This window comes from Mastomys coucha, unplaced genomic scaffold, assembly GCF_008632895.1.
Source record: "Mastomys coucha isolate ucsf_1 unplaced genomic scaffold, UCSF_Mcou_1 pScaffold6, whole genome shotgun sequence".
Taxonomy (NCBI): Eukaryota; Metazoa; Chordata; class Mammalia; order Rodentia; family Muridae; genus Mastomys; species Mastomys coucha.
In genome coordinates, this window is record NW_022196912.1 from 94,202,357 (window position 1) to 94,220,849 (window position 18,493).

Sequence of the window (18,493 nt, forward strand, 5' to 3'; positions counted from 1 at the left end):
TATGGTGGCAAGTGTTATTTGTGATATGCTATTGACATTTAAAAATATGTATTCTTTATTTATTTATTATATGCATATAAATGTTTTACCTGCATGTATGCATGTGTACCATGTGTATGTCTGGAACTGGAGTTATAGACTGTTGTGCGCCACCATGTTGGGGCTGAGAACTGAACCTGGTTTCTCTGCAATAAGTGCTCTTAAATGCTGAGTTATCTTTTCAGCCCTGATAATAGACTTTTTTTTTTTCAAAGTAAATTGAAGGCATCAATTTTCTCTTAAAAACTTCAGCATGTATATCATTAATTATAGTTTAATATTTTATCTAGCATTTTATTTTTATGTGAAATCTACATATAATGAATGCAAAAGTTTCAAATGTATAGTTGCCATCTTGACCAATGCATACATATATCCATCATGGGTCCCAGGAATTGAACCCTGGGTCATCAAGCTTTGTAGCAGATGCCTTTACCCAGTGAGCCAACTCACTGGCCATCCTAAAGTCCAGCCCAAACTTCTACCAATGCAAAAGATTCCTATCATCCAAAAAAAGGCATTCATGAGAGGTATGGCTTTAACTTTTTTAAAAAATTACACTTATTTAATCATCTATATATGTTTTATTTTGTATATGTGTGTGTGCTCACATGACACAGAAAGCATGTAGAAGTTAGAGGACAATTTCAGGGAGTTGATTCACTCCATCACCTGGGTCCTGAATATTGAATTCAAGTCATCAGGCTTGGTGGCAAGTATTTTTACTCGATGAACCTTTTCATTAGCAGGAGAGGCTTTTTGACTTGTTCATGTACACAGATCCCAGATATTGTAGATTAACAGAGTGAGCAGAGGTAGACAGAATAGAACTGTGAGAAATAAAGTTTGGAAGATTTAGTTGATGACCAGCATCCCAGACCCTGTGAGATACTAGTCATTTGCGGCATTGGGTAAGCAGATTAGGTAGCTGAGCCTGCATAAAATGCATAGGTTCTACATGAAACTTGGCTGTGCTCAAATCCTTTCAATATTACACCTACCAGAGCTGGGCTGAAATTCAGAGTTAGAGAATGTAGTTCGTATGGATGAGGCTCTGTGTTCACTCTGTAGCATCATCACCAACATCTCACGCCATATACCAGACAACCTGAAGGACAGTGTTTCCCATCTGGAGGTGATTGTACCCCACAGTGGGCAGTTGACAATGTCTGGAGACATTTTTGATAGTCACAGGAGTCGCGCTTAGGCAGTTTACTGAATAGAGCCCAAAGATCCTGCTAAACAGTCTCCAGTGCACAGAACAGTCCTTTAGCCCAAATGGCACCTGCTACAGGTTAAAGGTATGCTATCTATTGGAGGAAGTCAATTAAAGTTTGCCCGCAAAGCAAACTTTTTTTTTTTTTTTAAGGAAAGTTGGGTTATTTTGCCTTTTATTTATTTATTTATTTATTTATCTTTTTTTTTTTTTTTTTTTTTTTTTTTTTTGAGATAGGGTTTCTCTGTGTATCCCTGGCTGTCCTGGAACTCACTCTGTAGACCAGGCTGGCCTTGACTCAGAAATCCACCTGCCTCTGCCTCCCAAGTGCTGAGATTAAAGGCATGCGCCACCATTGCCTGGCTATTTTGCCTTTTAAGATCAAGAAGAGAGGCTGGGAAGATGGCCCAGTGGTGGTTAAGAGCATGTACTGCTATTGTAGAAGATCCTAGTTTAACTCCCAGCATCCACACTGTGTGGCTCACCACTGTAAATAACTCCTGTACCAAAGAGATTTAAAGGTATCTGTGGAAACCTGCACTTATGAGCATATAACTTCCCCATACACGTGCTTTAAAATAAAATTTAAAAAGATGAAGAGGAACAACGACTTCTTTTTGGATAAACAAGATACAAGCAGACCTTGATTCAAAACAACCTCCTTACCAACACAAACAAATAAACCCCACCACCGCTGCCACCACCACTACCATCACCACCACCACCACCAACAATGCCGCCGCCCCCACCCCCCATGTCCCCACCCCAGCCACCGCAGCCGCTGCGCTGCTACCTCCGCTGCCACCGCCACCACCACCACCAAAAACCTCACCAACACAAACAAATAAAACCCTACTCCCACCACCACCACCACCAACAAAAACCCCCAAATTCTTTCATTTTGGTGTAGTTTTGAGTAGGATGCAGGTGAAGCAGCAAACTACCCATGACTAGAAATGGACATACTATTGTTCGAAAGATCTTTTAGGGAAGCCATTTGGGGTCATGCTAGGCTCCCACTTTTCTCATCTGATGCCAGGATATGTCATTTGAAGATGAAAAGAGGGGGAGAGGAGGAATGGAAGGAGAGGAAGAGGCATTTACAGTTTCCACACTTGCTCTTGATTTTGTAGGCTCTGCTCTTACAGAATATTCTGGGCAGTGATGACATCTGCCACAGCCGTGTGACTCCACTTGACAAATCACCACCAAAGGTCAAATCAGAGATTAGCTCCTTGGCTCTGTTTTATAGAGCCCAACCTCACAGGCTCCGCTGCTGTGTCATCCCACGTCTGGCTGACCTGTGAATCATCTGAGGTGAGCGGCCTGAATGTCCATGTGGAGACTTGCAAGTGATAATCACTCCCATCGGATGATAATCAAGTAAACTGAGGCAGCAGAAAGACTGGATAACTTGCCCAGGACCATAGAGCTTGAAGGATGATGAGCGAGGATTTGAGCCAGGAATTTGAGTCTAGCTCGAGAATATTAAAACACTATACCCTTGCTTGACACGCCGTGGAGTGTGTCAACTTCACTGAAGTGTAACAAAAAGCACACACACAAAACGCCCAAGTCAAAAGCACCTGACTCAATGAATGTTCCCAGTGAGCACACCTGGGCACTAGCATGAAGATCAAAAATCATCAGCACGCTGTCAGTCCCAGAGGACCTTCAGCCACTCCTTCTTCATCCTATTTCTTCAGTTTGTTTATCTTTAACTTTTGTCTATTTAATTGGGTGTATACATGTGAGTGAGGGAATGCACAGGCTTCAGCATGTGATTGGAGGTCACAGTATCACTTGGGGAGTCGGCTGTGGGACCCGGGAACCCAACTCAGGTCATTGTGCCTGTTTGCTATTGCTGATACCTGTGGAGCCATTTTCCCTTCCCTGTTTATTTCTTTGGGGGTTTGTAGGGACATGCATAGGGGAATTAGAGAACAATTTTTCAGAAGTCAGGTCACTCCTTTTACCTTCTCTTCGAGGCGAGGTATGGACGTGCGTACCTCTTGATTCTGCAGTTCCGCATTCTCGAGGTCTACCTGGTCTTTGAGTTCCAGTTTCCATTTTGAATTAGGATTACTGTGGTTGCAGATGGCAGGCACTCTGCTGGCCTGAGCTGCCACATCTGACTTCTACATGGGTTCTGGGCATTGGACACTTACCGACAAGCTTGCATGGAAAGTGCTTTGACCCTTAGACATCCTTCTGACCATTTCTCTTCCATTTTTATTCACACATATTTCAAGCATCATTAGGACTTGGAGTTTTTTGTTTGTTTACATGCTTGCTATTTTGTTTGTTTTGTTTTGTTTTGACACAGTTTATTGTATTGTTTAGGCCAGTCTTGAACTTGTAAGCTCAAGTGATCATTCTGCTTCAGCCTGCCAAATAAGTTCGATTATAAGACTTTGTCACTATGCGTGGTTTTTATGAAGCTTGCTGATAATGTTTAACATATTCTATCTTGAAAATAGAGTGTTGGGGGGAACTCCAGTTTTGCCATATTCTCTCTGCCAATATAAGGTGAAGCCCTAATCGTTCCTTAAGCCCCACCCCTCCAGGACTACATCTCCCAGGAGGCTGTGCTCTGGCAGCTCTCGGATTTAAGTAAGACTCTGGGCACTGCTTAAACCAGCCAGTTGCTGAGTGCTGCGAGTGAGAGGAGCCAAGAGTCAACAGAAGCTGCCAGGAATTGGAGCTACAGAAGGATCCTCGGGACAGGTTGAAAGTGGTAGCTGCAGAAGTAGCAGCTAAGGCGGTTGACAAAATGCTGGCTACCTTGGCACTGCTCACGTCCTTCCTCTCGATCTTGTATCTGACCGCTCCATCCATCAGGTTTGTCTTAATCCAGCAACTCAAAGATACTTTACGAAGCTGGCTTCAGACAGCTAAAAGAAGAATGAGGGAAGGCAGGGAAGGCAAGATTAGTACATTAAAAACAGGAAAGGAGGGGTTATGGATGCTGTCTGTGGAAAATGAGAAAGAAGTACCAGGGTGGGAGGAGGTGGGGCTGATTTGAATTCCAATGCTAAGGGAAGGCGGAGTAGATGACTCTTCTGGCTCTTCCCTCTGATTCCTTTAGGTTTCTCTGACACTTTCCTTTTCTGTCCCTAGATAAGGTGAGGGGGCTTCATCCTTAAGAGTAGTAGTTTTGACTACATTGTCAAGTAGTAGGCACTCTGGGAAGGAAACAAACTCTCTTCCCTTGATACTTCTCTCAATACGTGTTTTGTAAATGACTCACTAGGGATTTATGGAGGTGTCAAGAAATGGCTATTCTATGTGGAGGATTTAAAATTTGTTGATGATTAGGATGGTTAGGATCTAGATGTGGTTGCACACGCCTTTAATCCCAACACTCAGGAAACAGAGGTGGAAAGATCTCTGAGTTAGAGGACAGCCTGGTCTACAGGGCGAGTTCTAGGACAGCCAGGGCTACACAGAGAAACCCTGTCTTGAACCCTTGCCCTCCCTATCCCCTCCAAAAAGGAGGGTTAGATAGGCATACTGGAGACAGAGTGTCAAAGCGTCATACTTGGTTCTGGCCAGCCTTAGACATGACTTACACATCTTTGGTTTGTTTTTTGGGGTTTTTTTGCTTGTTTGTTTTTGTTTTTGAAATGTAGAAATAATACTGAAATGGCTGGGGAAATTAATACAAATGGCATATGGAAAGATAGTATATATGGAAAATGTTGAAAGATAGTGAGTGTAGAGACTATCTAGCATGGGGGTAGACTGGGTGTAGACAGTGTTAAAGTCTGGATAGATATTGTATAGAAAATCAAGCTTGGGATAAACCTCATGAGTGTAGAAAGTGTCTAGCCTGGACTAAATATTGAATGTAGAAAGTCTAGCCTAGGCTAGACAGTGCATATAAAAAAGTATCGAGAAAAGATAGTGTCTAGAAATGTCTAGCTCAGTGTCTGTTATCCAGTGATGTTCAGGAAATATTCTAATCTCTCTGGTCTTGTTTTCAACACGAGAATTTTCTCTGTGTGCCAATGGCCTAAATAAAATCCTTAACAAAGTGCCAGAAAGTCTCTCAGGATGCTCTCTCTCTAAGCAAAAGAGACAACTGAGGGGAGGTAGTCAATGTGTCAGCCCAGATGCTGTTTGCTAGTTTACCAGATGTTTGCTAGTTCCTATGGTAACTATTGGAGCCATAGGGCTCGGGACCATTGAGTCCTCTGATGTGACCCAATGATGTGTGATTCCAATGTGGGTCAGAGGAGGGAGCTGACCCATGGTAGTCTAAAGATTAGACTGATATCATTTTTATCTGACCAGGAATGTCTCCACTGGCCCTGGCTCAGGAGCAGTTTCTCTGCTTGCTTGCTCAGGTGACTATTTTTAGCTTCTGGTCACATGACCTTTCAATTCCTGTCTATGAGCTGGCCACTACCTTGCCCAACCAAAAAGTGGTCCATGGAAATTAACTTCTAAAGATGATAAAGTCTTACGGCTCTGAGTTAAAGACCTCCCTCTTTGGATTTATGTGGCCTTTTTATTTTATGCATCTCGGCATGAGACCGGGAAAATGGTGGATGATTTTCTTTCCTTTGGTGACAGGAAATTCTTTGCTGGTGGAGTTTGTACAACAAATGTCCAGATCCCAGGGAAAGTAGTGGTCATCACAGGTGCCAACACAGGCATTGGCAAGGAGACGGCCAGAGAGCTTGCTCGAAGAGGTGAGCCCTTTCCTTCTGTCTCTGTGGGGCCACACTTCTCTCCCTCTTCACTGGGGGGTTCTGCCTGAATTTCCTTGTCTTTCTTCCTGGGCTTGGAGGCTCTGATGGGAATTTTAGGAAGCCAGAATCCAAGTCCAATGTGGTACTAACTTATTCTGGCTTTCAGCATAGTTCCCTTCCTTTCCGCATCTTTCCTATTTCAGAAAGTAAGGAGAATAATGTCTCAGTGTAATATTGGTTAAGTCAGTTATTCTAAGGTAGATACTAAGCAGAATTAAATATTAGAGGGTTCCTGGCTCCACTGTAAGAATTTGGAAGTGGCAATATGGCCACTCCATTGCCATAGGGACAGCCCTAGCTGACTTCTTCTACACACATTGCCCTGTTTACTTTCGTCCCAGGAGCACGAGTATACATTGCATGTCGAGACGTGCTGAAGGGAGAGTCTGCTGCTAGTGAAATCCGAGCAGATACCAAGAACTCCCAGGTGCTAGTGCGGAAATTGGACCTATCTGACACCAAATCCATCCGAGCCTTCGCTGAGGGCTTCCTAGCAGGTAAGGTTCCAGCGAGTAGCCAGGAAGGCAGGAAACTAAGTGTGGGATAGTTACTCCACCCAGGACATCTATGGCCCTGCATCATACCCATAATCCCACTAGGCAGGTTTAGCTACATAAACTAGCTGGGCAGGGAATTGGGAAAGGGATGGCAGGTGGACAAGCTAGGCAGGATCCTTATCGGCATTTCGCTCCACAGTGGGAATCTTGGAGGTAATGTCTCCATGTCTGAGCTTGTACCTTGGCATAAGGTGTGGCCCAGATTCTGCTCTTTTCTTTCATCCAGAAAATCAACCTTCTGTGGCTACAGGCGCTAGATGAGTTTGTGCCATTGTCAAAAGGCTCCTGTGTCTTGGGAAATTACCAACATATACCAAGAACTACAGCTCCTTGAGGGACAAGGTTTATGTGTGCCTTGTTTTCCCATGTCTTCCCAGGGCCCACCAATGTGGGCCTGCTCCAGAGTTGGTTGTTAGTATGTATTGGCTATATAAATGAACAAATGGTGTCCAGGAAGGTAGCAGCAAGTAATATTAGAAACCCAGTGACAATGGAGAGTCCATATCACACAGACAGGTCTGGATGGGGATAGTTACTGACTTCTGAGCCAACACCTTATCTTGGAAAGATGAGTGTTAGCCTTGCCCAGCAAAGAGTATGTACAGATGAAAGCCAGGGTGAACACTCGGGACAGCGACTGACAGGTAGATAGAAGATACCTTGCTAGCCATGTGTCTTCTTGATTGTTCTCCACAGAGGAAAAGAAGCTCCATATTTTGATCAACAATGCAGGAGTGATGATGTGTCCATATTCTAAGACAGCAGACGGCTTTGAGACCCATTTTGGAGTCAACCACCTGGGTAAGTATCTTTGGGTGAAAAAAGTGAGTTATAACCTACCGTGTTCTGTGTAGGAAGATAACCCTATACCAGTGCTCAGGATCTCCACTGGTCCTCGTAGAGCCTCATAGAATCCTCATAGGATGCCCCCTGTACTAGATATATGGCTTAGCAGTCAAAAAATGTGACTCTGTGCTTTCTGTCCAGAAGCTCCATCTTGGAAGATGCTAGGGAAAAAATTTTTATCCTTGGATGGGGCAGTGGCAATGCAGGGCTTGTTGGGTGGGGTCAGCTTTGTGTACTCAGGAATCTGGATTTGGCAGGGGATGTAACATCTGTATGAGAACTGAAACAAGCCTTGGGCTGCTCAAAGTGAACTTTGAGACATTGACACTCAAGATAAATTGATGCTCAGAGTTTCTGGTGAGGGTTCTTTCTAGTCAGGGGGGCATGTGGCATATTCTTGGATCCTAAGCAAATGTTATTTTCCCTGATTGCTATAGCTTTCTTTCTGTATGAGCATGAGGGCCCACAGTTATACAGAGATATTGGAGGCTAGCAATAGGTATATAAACAATAGATACATGAATATAGGCTAGATGTTTTCTTACTGCAGTCTAGCTTTGCCCCTTGCTTTGGGGAATAAACTAACTTAGAGTAAATGACCAGTTAACATTCAATGTATCAAACTTAATTCACACTCAGAAGGGAGAGAGCTGATTAGGAAGTCCTGCCATTCAATCCACATACCCTGAGCCTAGGAATATTCTACCTTGAGGTTTTCCTTTTGGATTGCTTTTCAGGCCACTTTCTTCTTACATACCTGCTTTTGGGGAGGCTGAAGGAGTCTGCTCCCGCACGGGTGGTCAACCTATCCTCAATAGCCCACCTTGGTGGCAAGATCCGTTTCCATGACCTCCAAGGCGAGAAGCGATACTGCAGTAGTTTTGCCTATAGCCACAGCAAGCTGGCCAATGTGCTTTTTACTAGAGAACTGGCTAAGCGGCTCCAAGGTAAGTGTGGAGAAATAATAAAATATTAAGTGTCATATTATTTAAAAATTATAAAAATATTATTTTATATACTTATATGACATAGATTATATTATATACTTAATTTTTAATTATAAAAATAACAAAATAAATATTTTTTATTAAAAAAAAAACAAAAAAACAAAAACAAGAACAGAATCCTTGGTCCAGATTATAGGTTCATAGAAATTTCTAGAACCAGGCTGTTGAACATATATTTTTTTAGTAGTCTTCTGTATAGTCTAGAAAATGATAACTATGCTTAACAAAAAGTCAATAAGTTAGTTTATTACGTATATAGCAAACAAAAACAGAAGAATAAATAGTGAGTAGCAGGTAGAAGCAGCCAACAGGTACTAAAAAAATCATCAAATTGTGTGCTAACATCTACAAGAGGCAACTGGAATCACTGAATTGAGAGAATAAACAAAAGATAACCCCCACATCAGGGTCTTACAGATATCCAGCAGCAGTTGACTGAGGAAGCCCCTTCGTGGCAGCAGGTTGCAGTTCTGTCTAAGAAAACTGAATAGAACACAGAAAGGCCTCTGAGTAAAAGAACGAGTAGCCTCAGCCGAACATCACAACATCGTCAAAGTAGGCACCCACAATGCCCAGCAGACACCAACTGTTGGGACCGAAGCAGCCAGTTGGAACTCCCTTGTTTAGCTTTTTCTCGAGGGATGAGCTTCCAGTGGCTGCACTTCCAGATCCCTGTTCCTTCTCTGGGCATTTATTATTATTATTATTATTATTATTATTATTATTATTATTATTATTATTATTATTGGATAGGCAGTACTAACCTTGGTTGGAAATACTTTACCTTCTAGCTGTCCTCAAGAAAACAATGTTTGGTTGGTTGGTTTGGTTTGGTTTTTCAAGACAGGGTTTCTCTGGCTGTCCTGGTACTCACTCATCCTGTACACCAGGCTGGCCTCAAATTCAGACATCTGCCTGCCTCTGCCTCTTAACTGCTGAGATTGTGGGCTGTAGCATGGCTAAGAACACAATGCTTTTTAACACTCTTAGTATTTTTCCCTTTCCCCATTACAGAGCCAGGGGCCATCCTGACCCAGGAAAGGGCAGGGGCTTTTGGAAGACATTTGACATAAATATGCTTGGCCCTGAAGGAGAGCAACCCAGTTTCCAGAGCTAGCTTCTCAGTGAGTTCACAAGGCATGTAAAATTCTCCCAGTGCAATATACACTCCAAGAAGGAACTTTGTGTGCTGAGGGGAGTGAGATCGTGCACAGAGTCTTGGTGCTGTCCCACAGGAAGCACCCCATCTAAGAGGTGCTGGAACATTGAACTCACCTGACATTTGTTACACTTTTGCCTCCTATTATTTCGTCTTGTTCTTATAACAACCCTTTGTAACAGTCAGAGCCGGTATTCTTCTTCTATTTTATGGGTCAGAACTGAGATTGTGGAAAAGGCTTAGATCAGGATTATACAGCAAATGGAGTCATCGGTCTGTACCTTGGAAATTACTTGTGTAGTTTGTAAAGGAGTCAGAACTGGAACGCGGGCTCTCTGCTTTAAGCCTAGAGCTTTTTCTCCTGTATGCCTTTCTCTGAGTTCTGCTACACTCTAAAAGGGTTCTTGCCTACCATTGGGGAGTTAGGGCTGGATTCTAGGATCCTGGGCTTGAGTTGTTGCTCTTCCATATATGAGGGCTGTGTATATGTAGACCTGTTCCTCAACTGTAACATGATTAATGATTTTAATTATTGCGAACTCTGTGTTTCCCCGGGGTCTAGGTAATCTATAGGCTCTGATGTCTCTGAGTCTTGGGAATCATTTGATATTGTGACTAATTCAGAATTTGGAAATAGCCTGTATCAGAAAGCCAGAGCAGAAGAACAGAACAATCATTGCAATGAATAGTAATGTAGGGAGCTTTGTGTGCCTGGCACTGTACAAGTCTCAAGCTGTTCTAAAGAGGTTAGCACTATTTTTTTTACTCCCTCTACAAATGAAGAGAAAGGCACAGCTGTATTAAGGAATTTGTTTAAGAAGGTAGCTGAGAGTTCTCACTCCAGAATCTAGCAATGGGACCCTAGCACTCTTTACCTCACGTGAAGCATCACACTTTGATCTGCAGCCAACTAGGTATGACCTTGGGTGATTTATTTAATGTCTCTGCATTTCAGCTTCCTTAGTATGTGAGCATCTTAATGTTACCTACTGCATAAGACTCTTTTTAGAACAGAGATGTGACCAGCCTCTCTGCCGGCTGCTTGACAAGTCCTCCTACCCTTGATTAGTTAAGCAAGAAAGCACTATTCCAAAAAAGGAGAAGCAAAGGGCGGCACAGAATTGTGTGACCTTGGTGGCAGGTGACATCTGTGTTGGGTAGAACTGGGAAGAGACAATCTCTCACCATCAGATGATCAAGAGTTTTGGCCAGACCTTTGGACACATATTGAGGCAGTGAGAAGCTAGCTAGGTGCTCAGACTACTTTTGAAATGGATTAATAAGGAACTTAGTGACTTGACCCATAACTCTCCCCCACAATGTCCTACAGGTCAATTGAAGATAATATTTCTTTAACAAGCCATAATTAAGCAGCCTGATGGCAGCCCCTACCAAACCAGTGTATTCTTTTTTTACCAGTTTATTTTCTGATGGTGCCATCTTTCTCAACCAGCCAAGGATGCATTTATACCCAGATTTACTGTCCAAATGTTAACATGTGGGTACCCAAATAACTCTCCTGCTTGAGTTATTCCCTAAGCTACCTTGTCCATTTTGTCCACTGCAAAGTGGTCCAAACTTGCATGCTCCATGTTCCCTTAGTGCCAGATATTCCTAATCTACAAAACAGTGTTGCAGACCAGAGTGCATCCCAGGAACGGACTCTGGGAGGCTGTGGAATGTCACCTTAAATGCAGAAGAGCCTGCAGGATAGCTGGGACCAAGTCTAAATGGCTGTTCCTTTGTTGATTTTCTTATCCAGCTGTCAGACCTCACCTTCATTTTATTTTCTTTCTCCCAGCTTTGGACAATGACTACTTTCTAAAATAGTTACAAGTGAAAAGTTGTCCAAGATTGATACATTTTTTTTTTTAAAATAGAATGTATGTATTATGTTGCCAGTACCTTCACTTTAACTTGGTTGTGAGAGATACTCTGTTGTCACATCAAAGGAAACTATGGCTTTCTAGCTGTGTCTCTTCTTGTTTAAGGCACCCACTGTTAGAGATATATTCTGTATTCATAACTGAGGTGGCTGCAGAGCTGGTAGTGAATTCATAGCGTCATCAGAAGGGAAAGTGTGATATAAGTTGTGCATGTCAGTAGAGGGGAAACTGAAAGTCAAGCACGTTCTACCTTCTAAATTAGAATCTCAAAACCTATATACTTTTCACTTAAATTGCTGGAGAACTTTGAGTTCTTAGTTCATCTTCCGTCACTCAGTTTAATATTTCACTGACTAACTGAAGCAAGCTGTTAGTGGCTGATTGCTCCAATGATAGTAACTGACTGACTTTCCTTCAGTAAAGTTTTATAAGCCAAACAAAACTAAAAGGAAATGGGATAACACAGGCAAAGTGCATAGTGTGGTCCTGGTAGGTAAAAAGTACAGACAATGATGTGGTATCATAGTTGTGCTGGGGGCAGCATAATATCCCATAATTTTCACCAACACCCCTCCATCCACACCTCATAAACGTGCTTGCCCAACTAGCCTCTACCCTCAACCTTTCAAACAGATTGTTGTCCCAAAGCTTCTCCCATACGAATGGCAAAGATACTGCTATTAATGATTAACACTACTAGTTCCCACAGGCTTTTATTAGTAGTATGTAAGCCCCCGTATAAGATAACATTGAAATAGGACTCTGCATTTGGAGCATAGAAAGCTGAGTAGAGATCTTTCTCGGAGAGGTTAATTCATTACTAGGCAGGGCGAACAGAACCTTTTGAAGCCGTGGCTTTTACTTCCCAAGTCCCTTCTCTTTTATTAATTAATTAATTTATTTTACATCTGAACCACAGTTTCCCCTCCCCCCTCTCCTCCTAGATTCCCTCTCCTCCCTCCCATCAATCATTCCTCTTTCATTTCTCTTCAGAAAAGGGCAGGTCGCCCATGGATATCAACCAGCCATGGCATAGCAAGTTGCAGTTACCCTAGACACATCCTCCCCTATTAAGGACTGACAAGGCAACTCAGTATGAGAAAAGGGTCCCAAAGGCAGGCAACAGAGTCAGAGCCAGCCCTTGCTCCTACTGTTAGGAACCCCACAAGAAGACAGAGCTACACAACTATAACATATTTGAGGAGGGCTTAGGTCAGTCCCATGCAGGCTCGCTGGTTGGTGGTTCAGACTCTGTGAGCCCCTTCGAGCCCAGGTTAGTTGATTCTGTGATTTTTCTTGTGCCTTTGACCTACAATTTGTTCTGCCTACAAAACATGTTTGGCTAAAGATGGCGCAGAAATTGTGGAAGTGACCAACCAATGACTTTGTCCAGCTTGAGTCACATGCTTTGAGAGGGAGCCTATCAACTGACACTATCTGGAGGGCCAGGACCAGGCTGGATAGCCCAGAGACCTAGGATAGAACCAAACAGGACTGGCAGTCACAAAAAAAAAAAAAAAAAAAAAAAAAAAAAAGCCAATGAGATGATTCCTAGTGATATTCTGCTATACTCTTAGATTGGTCCCTAGCCTAGTTGTCATCAGAGAGGCTTCACCCAGCAACTGATGGAAACAGATGAACAGATGCAGCAGAGACCCAATGCCAAACATTAGGCAGAGCTGGAGAAATTCTGTGGAAGAAAGAGGCAAAGGATTGTAGGAACCAGAGGGACTCCTACAATGTGTGTCCCTGGACTTACTGTGCCCTCTTTGTCCTAGGGACCGGAGTCACAGTCTTTGCGGTTCACCCAGGTATTGTCTTGTCTGGGATCACCAGGAACTCCTACCTGCTGTGCTTGTTATGGCGGCTCTTCTCACCCTTCTTCAAGTCCACTTGGCAAGGGGCTCAGACCAGCCTGCACTGCGCCCTGGCGGAGGGCCTGGAGCCCCTGAGCGGAAAGTACTTCAGGTAGGAGCTGGTTATGTACCTGAACCTGCAAATTCCAGCACCCCAGGAGCTTTGGACCACTCAGACTCCTTGTGCCTGATGGTGGAATCCAGGCCTGGGTTGGGTCTGCAAACCAACTGCAGTGAGTTTTCCAAGGAAACTTAAGTTAGAAAGAATGACTTTTCTAGTTCTGTTTTATTCCAGTGTGCCACCTTTTTGTGAGCACCATTGCTTTCTGAAAGCCATGCAGGCTTTCCCTGTTGGTTGTACTATAACAAGAATGTTAGTGGCTGGCCTCGAACTCAGAAATCCACCTCTTGCCTCTGCCTCCCAAGTGCTGGGATTAAAGATGTGTGCCACCACTGCCTTCCCCCCCCAAAAAAAGAAAGTTAGCGGACAGAGGGGCGGTGGTGGCACTCGCCTTTAATCCCAGAACTTGGGAAGCAGGCAGATTTCTGAGTTCGAGGCCAGCCTGGTCTACAGAGTGAATTCCAGGACAGCCAGGGCTACATAGAGAAACCCTGTCTCAAAAAAACAAAACAAAACAAAACAAACAAAAACAAACAAACAAACAAAAAAAAAAAAGAAAGAAAATGGGAAGAATGTTAGCGGGCCCTCTGGGTTTTTTTCCTCTAAGGCTCGGCTGATTTGATGTTCAGATTATTTGGCATCATAAAATGCTAGGAGGAGATTCTGTCTACCCAGTGGGAACCCTCCCCTCCAGGGTTGTCAGGACTGGCCTTGCCTGTTGTTGTGTAGGGATAGAAATTTGGGTACCACATGCAAACATAACTCCACATGTAGCCAGAGCTTCCAAATAAAGAATCCAAGAGAAAAGCTCCTTCCCTCTCTGTGATTTAATCCAGCCCGGTTTGTTCTGCTGTCCTTGGCTAAGCAAGGCACCATTTCTTTCTTTCTTTTTAGTTGTATTTATTTATTTTATGTATGTGAGTACACTGTAGCTGTACAGACGATTGTGGGCCATCATGTGGTTGCTGGGAATTGAAGTCAGGACCTCTGCTTGCCATGCCCCACCCCACCCCTCCCACCTTGCTCCGGCGCAAAGATTTATTTATTGTTATATAAGTACACTGTCACTGTCTTTAGACACACCAGAAAAGGGCGTCAGATCTCATTACAGATGGTTGTGAGCCACCATGTGGTTCCTGGGATTTGAACTCAGGACCTTCGGAAGAGCACTCAGTGTTTTTAACCGCTGAGTCATCTCTCTTGCCTGAGGCACCATTTCTCAAGTAAAGCAATGAGAGTAGTTTAGTGTCTGCCATAGGGGAATGGATGAGTAACAGCAGCAAGTACTGCTTGAACCCTTGGACTGTGTTTGCCACTCAGCTAAGTGTGTAGAGTGTATTGATTGATGGAGTCCTCTCCAGCTGCCTCTGCCTCCCGAGTGCTAGGATTAAAGGACCATGTCACCATCTTCCATCTCTCTCTTTCTCTCTCTCTTTCTCTCTCTCTTTCTCTCTCTCTCTCTCTCTCTCTCTCTCTCTCTCTCTCTCTCTCTCTCTCTCTCTCCCTCTCTCTCTCTCTCTCTCTCTCTCTCTCTCTTTTGGTTTTTCAAGACAGGGTTTATCTGTATAGCCCTGGCTGTCCTGGAACTCACTCTGTAGACCAGGCTGGCTTTGAACTCAGAAGTCCACCTGCCTCTGCCTCCCAAGTGCTGGGATTAAAGGCGTGTGCCACCACCGCCCTGCCACCTTCCATCTCTTGATTTACTTTAGAGGCAGGTTTTCACTATGCAGTCTTGGACTGCCCTCAGACTTAGGATTCTTCTGTCTCAGTCTTCTGAGTGCTAGGATTATAGATGTGGCCCAGTATGCCTAGTTTCTTTTTCTTTTTAAATGTGGCCACTGGAAATTTCAGATTATGTATGTGGCTCCTATTTCTGGTTTGCGTCCTTTGTTGTTGTTGTGTTTTGTTTCTTTGAGACAGGATCCGTCTATGTAGTCCTGGAACTCATTAGGTAGACCAGGCAGATCTCGAATTCATAGAAATCTGCCTGCCTCTGCCTCTGCCTCCTGGTTGGCAAGTACTAGGATTAAAGGTGTGCACCACTGTGCCTGGCATACATTCCATGTCTATTGAGCAAATCTACCCCACAGTCTGAGTGTTTACATTATTGCCTTATGAGTGTGACAGATACTATATAGGCATTTAATGTGATTTCAGAAAATATTTAATTAATAAGGTATTTTTCATGATACAATGTTATAAACAAACAAACAACAAACCATAGAATACAAAACTGTAAGCACTGGAGACGTAGCTCAGTAGCTAAGAGCTCTTATTCCTCTGGCAGAGGATCCCAGTTCAGTTCTTAGCACCAGATGTCTCACAACTGCTTGTAACTTTAGCTCCAGGGGATCTGACACCCTCTTCTTGCCTCTGCAGGGACCCGCTCATGTGCACAACAAACCCTCACACAGACACACATAGATACATATAATTAAAAATAAAATCTTTTTTAAAAAAACGTGTAAACATTTGTTACAAGTACATAATGAATAGGCTAGAACAGTCAGTGCATAGTAACAGTTACTTCAAGGGAGTTTGAGGTAGAGCCAGGTAAGGCGTGAAAGAGGATTGCAGCTTCTTATTCCAGGCATTTCTTTATCATATAAAACATTTGTAGAAGAACATACATTTATTTGCTCTCTATCTAGTTAAAATACATTTTAACAAAAGAAAGACTTCCCCAAACTAAATACACAATCACTCTTTTGAATAAAAGGAAAATATACATAAACCTATGTATATCTCTAGATAAACAAGGCTGAAAAAAAAAGGTAGTCAAAGGTTAGGGTTTTCTTTTCTATCAGAATCATATTTTACAAGCACCATATAGAAGTTTTATAAGTATAAAAGATGGAAGCATGCCCTATGGAGTGTTCTATCTCTCTTCCATTATTCCTCCTGGCCTTCCTACTTCTGCTCACTTTAAAACAGGACAGTGTTTAAATAGGTACCACTGGGCACAAATCACTCTGGTTGGAATTCAGAGTTTCTCCTAACTTGGTAAGAAAGTAACCATGGTGTTATCTGTGGCTTAGCTACCATAGGGTTACAGGTATTTTCATATCATATTGCATTATTGAAGATAATTCCATAATGCCTCTTTTGCTCACAATTACTTTGAAGTAGCAGTCATCCATCTGATATCTTACTATATCTTGTAGACTATAGTAAGAAAAAGCCTATGTATTGCTATTTCAAGTTTAAGTATATATGTATATGTGCATACATGTTTATTTCTTTTAAAGAATTTTTTCAATCTATGTGTGTATATATGAATCTGTGCATGTGTGTGAAGCCATGGAGACCAGATGGGTTATTGTATCCTCTGAAACTAGAGTTCCAGGTGGTTGTAAGCTGCTTGACATTGTGCTAGGAATCAAACCCAGGTCCTTTAGAAGAGCAGCAAACATTGTTACCTATCAACTCATCTCTCCAGCCCCTATATTTTGGTTTGTCAAGATGGTCTAATTGTAGTCTAGGATAGGTTCAAAGTCATTCTGGAGCCAAGGATGGTTTTGAACTCCTGATCTTCCTGCTTCTGCTTCCCAAGGGCTAGGATTATTTAGGCTGTGCCACCATACCTGGCCCTGAAATACTTAGGAATTCATTTCAGCCGTAGTTTCTTTAAGTCCAGCGCACGTATTTTATATCATTAGAAATCTATTCTGAGGTATTTTATATCATTAGAAATCTATTCTGAGGCTCGTGTTCCATGAGGACCAGTTTTCATTCTAACATTCACCTTCTCTGCCTACCAGTGACTGCAAGAGGATGTGGGTATCCCCAAGGGCCCGGAACAAGAAAACAGCTGAGCGCTTGTGGAATGTCAGCTGTGAGCTTCTAGGAATCCAGTGGGAATAGTTGGCCCGAAGACCAGGGCCTCTTCAGGCCTAATCCATGCCAGGAAAAAGGGGACCAAAGAGAAGGCTGACCTGAAAGGACTATCCACCTGGCTTGCTGCTGCTGTGACTCTGGCCTGCTAAGAACCTTCTGGAACCCTGTATACACACAACATTTTTGTGAGGCAGGGTCGTAGTACAGGATGACAGTCACACTTCTAGATCATGCTCAAAAGCTTAGAGAATCCACAGCTCTCTGGGGCAAGAGAGCTGAACATGGGGGTGGTAGAGGATCCTGGGAAGTTGGATCAGTTTCCTCTCTAGTACCACTGACATGAGCGTATAGGCTCATAGGAGCACCAGCATCACACGTTTCTATGCACTCACACTCTAGATTGGACTCTTTATCTTTGAAATGAAATGCTAGTCACAACCCTGGAGTCTGGACCAACTCAGGAAGAAGTAGCTTCCTTTGGCCAAGCTTCATTTCTTCCTTGAAGCATCCCGGAGACATTGCATGAAGCTGGGCCTTCCCGTTTTAGCACTGTATAGATTTTTTCCCCCTAAACCATTTTCTTTACCTCAATTTTTAGAGAAATAAAGATTTATGTTCATCTCATTGCCTTGTACCTTTTCTCAGGGAGAAATGGAAGAGAGAAAAATCAGTCTGTTAGTCCAGCGAGTCCCATGTCACCCTACTCAACCACTTGCCCATACATCCAGAACTTTCTCACAATACTGTGTGTGGGCACGAAGTAAGCTGGCCAGGTGTTCAGTCAGGTCTCTTTCAATGCCAGTATTTTATTATGAGAACCGAGAGAGAGAAGTATGGCTTAAAATACAGAGCCATTCAGCACCACCGTGGATTATGATCAGATAGATTTAACATATAAATACAAAAAAAGCAAGCCTCTACCAATCTATCTCCCTAAACATGACTCTCATTCCCTCTGGCTCTCCCCTCTTCTGTGTTGTAGCCCTCATGGCCTCCTTGTTGAAGGTCATCCAGAAGAGGTAGACAGATGTGCCCAATGTTACGGCCCTTTGGCCTAAGAAATGATCTTTTTTGGTGCCAGATCTGAGGCATCCAAAGGGCATCTGTTGATAAATGTTCTCTTTTCTTCACTAAAACATAGCTTTTAAATTTTTATTAGTATATGTTCATTGCTCAAAATATGGGTTTAATCATGACTTTTTTTTTTTTTTT

At 43.0% G+C, this 18,493-nt stretch overlaps 1 protein-coding gene across 1 annotated transcript; it reads left to right on the forward strand.

The window, feature by feature from the left end:
• Nucleotides 1–3,876: 3,876 nt before the first annotated feature.
• On the forward strand, nucleotides 3,877–17,905 carry Rdh12 (retinol dehydrogenase 12). Its single transcript, XM_031355896.1, has 7 exons — nucleotides 3,877–4,096; nucleotides 5,834–5,952; nucleotides 6,354–6,509; nucleotides 7,266–7,370; nucleotides 8,153–8,362; nucleotides 13,246–13,435; nucleotides 17,206–17,905. Exons 1-7 carry the CDS (start codon nucleotides 4,029–4,031, stop codon nucleotides 17,306–17,308), a joined length of 951 nt encoding a protein of 316 aa, XP_031211756.1. The 5' UTR covers nucleotides 3,877–4,028; the 3' UTR covers nucleotides 17,309–17,905.
• Nucleotides 17,906–18,493: the final 588 nt, after the last annotated feature.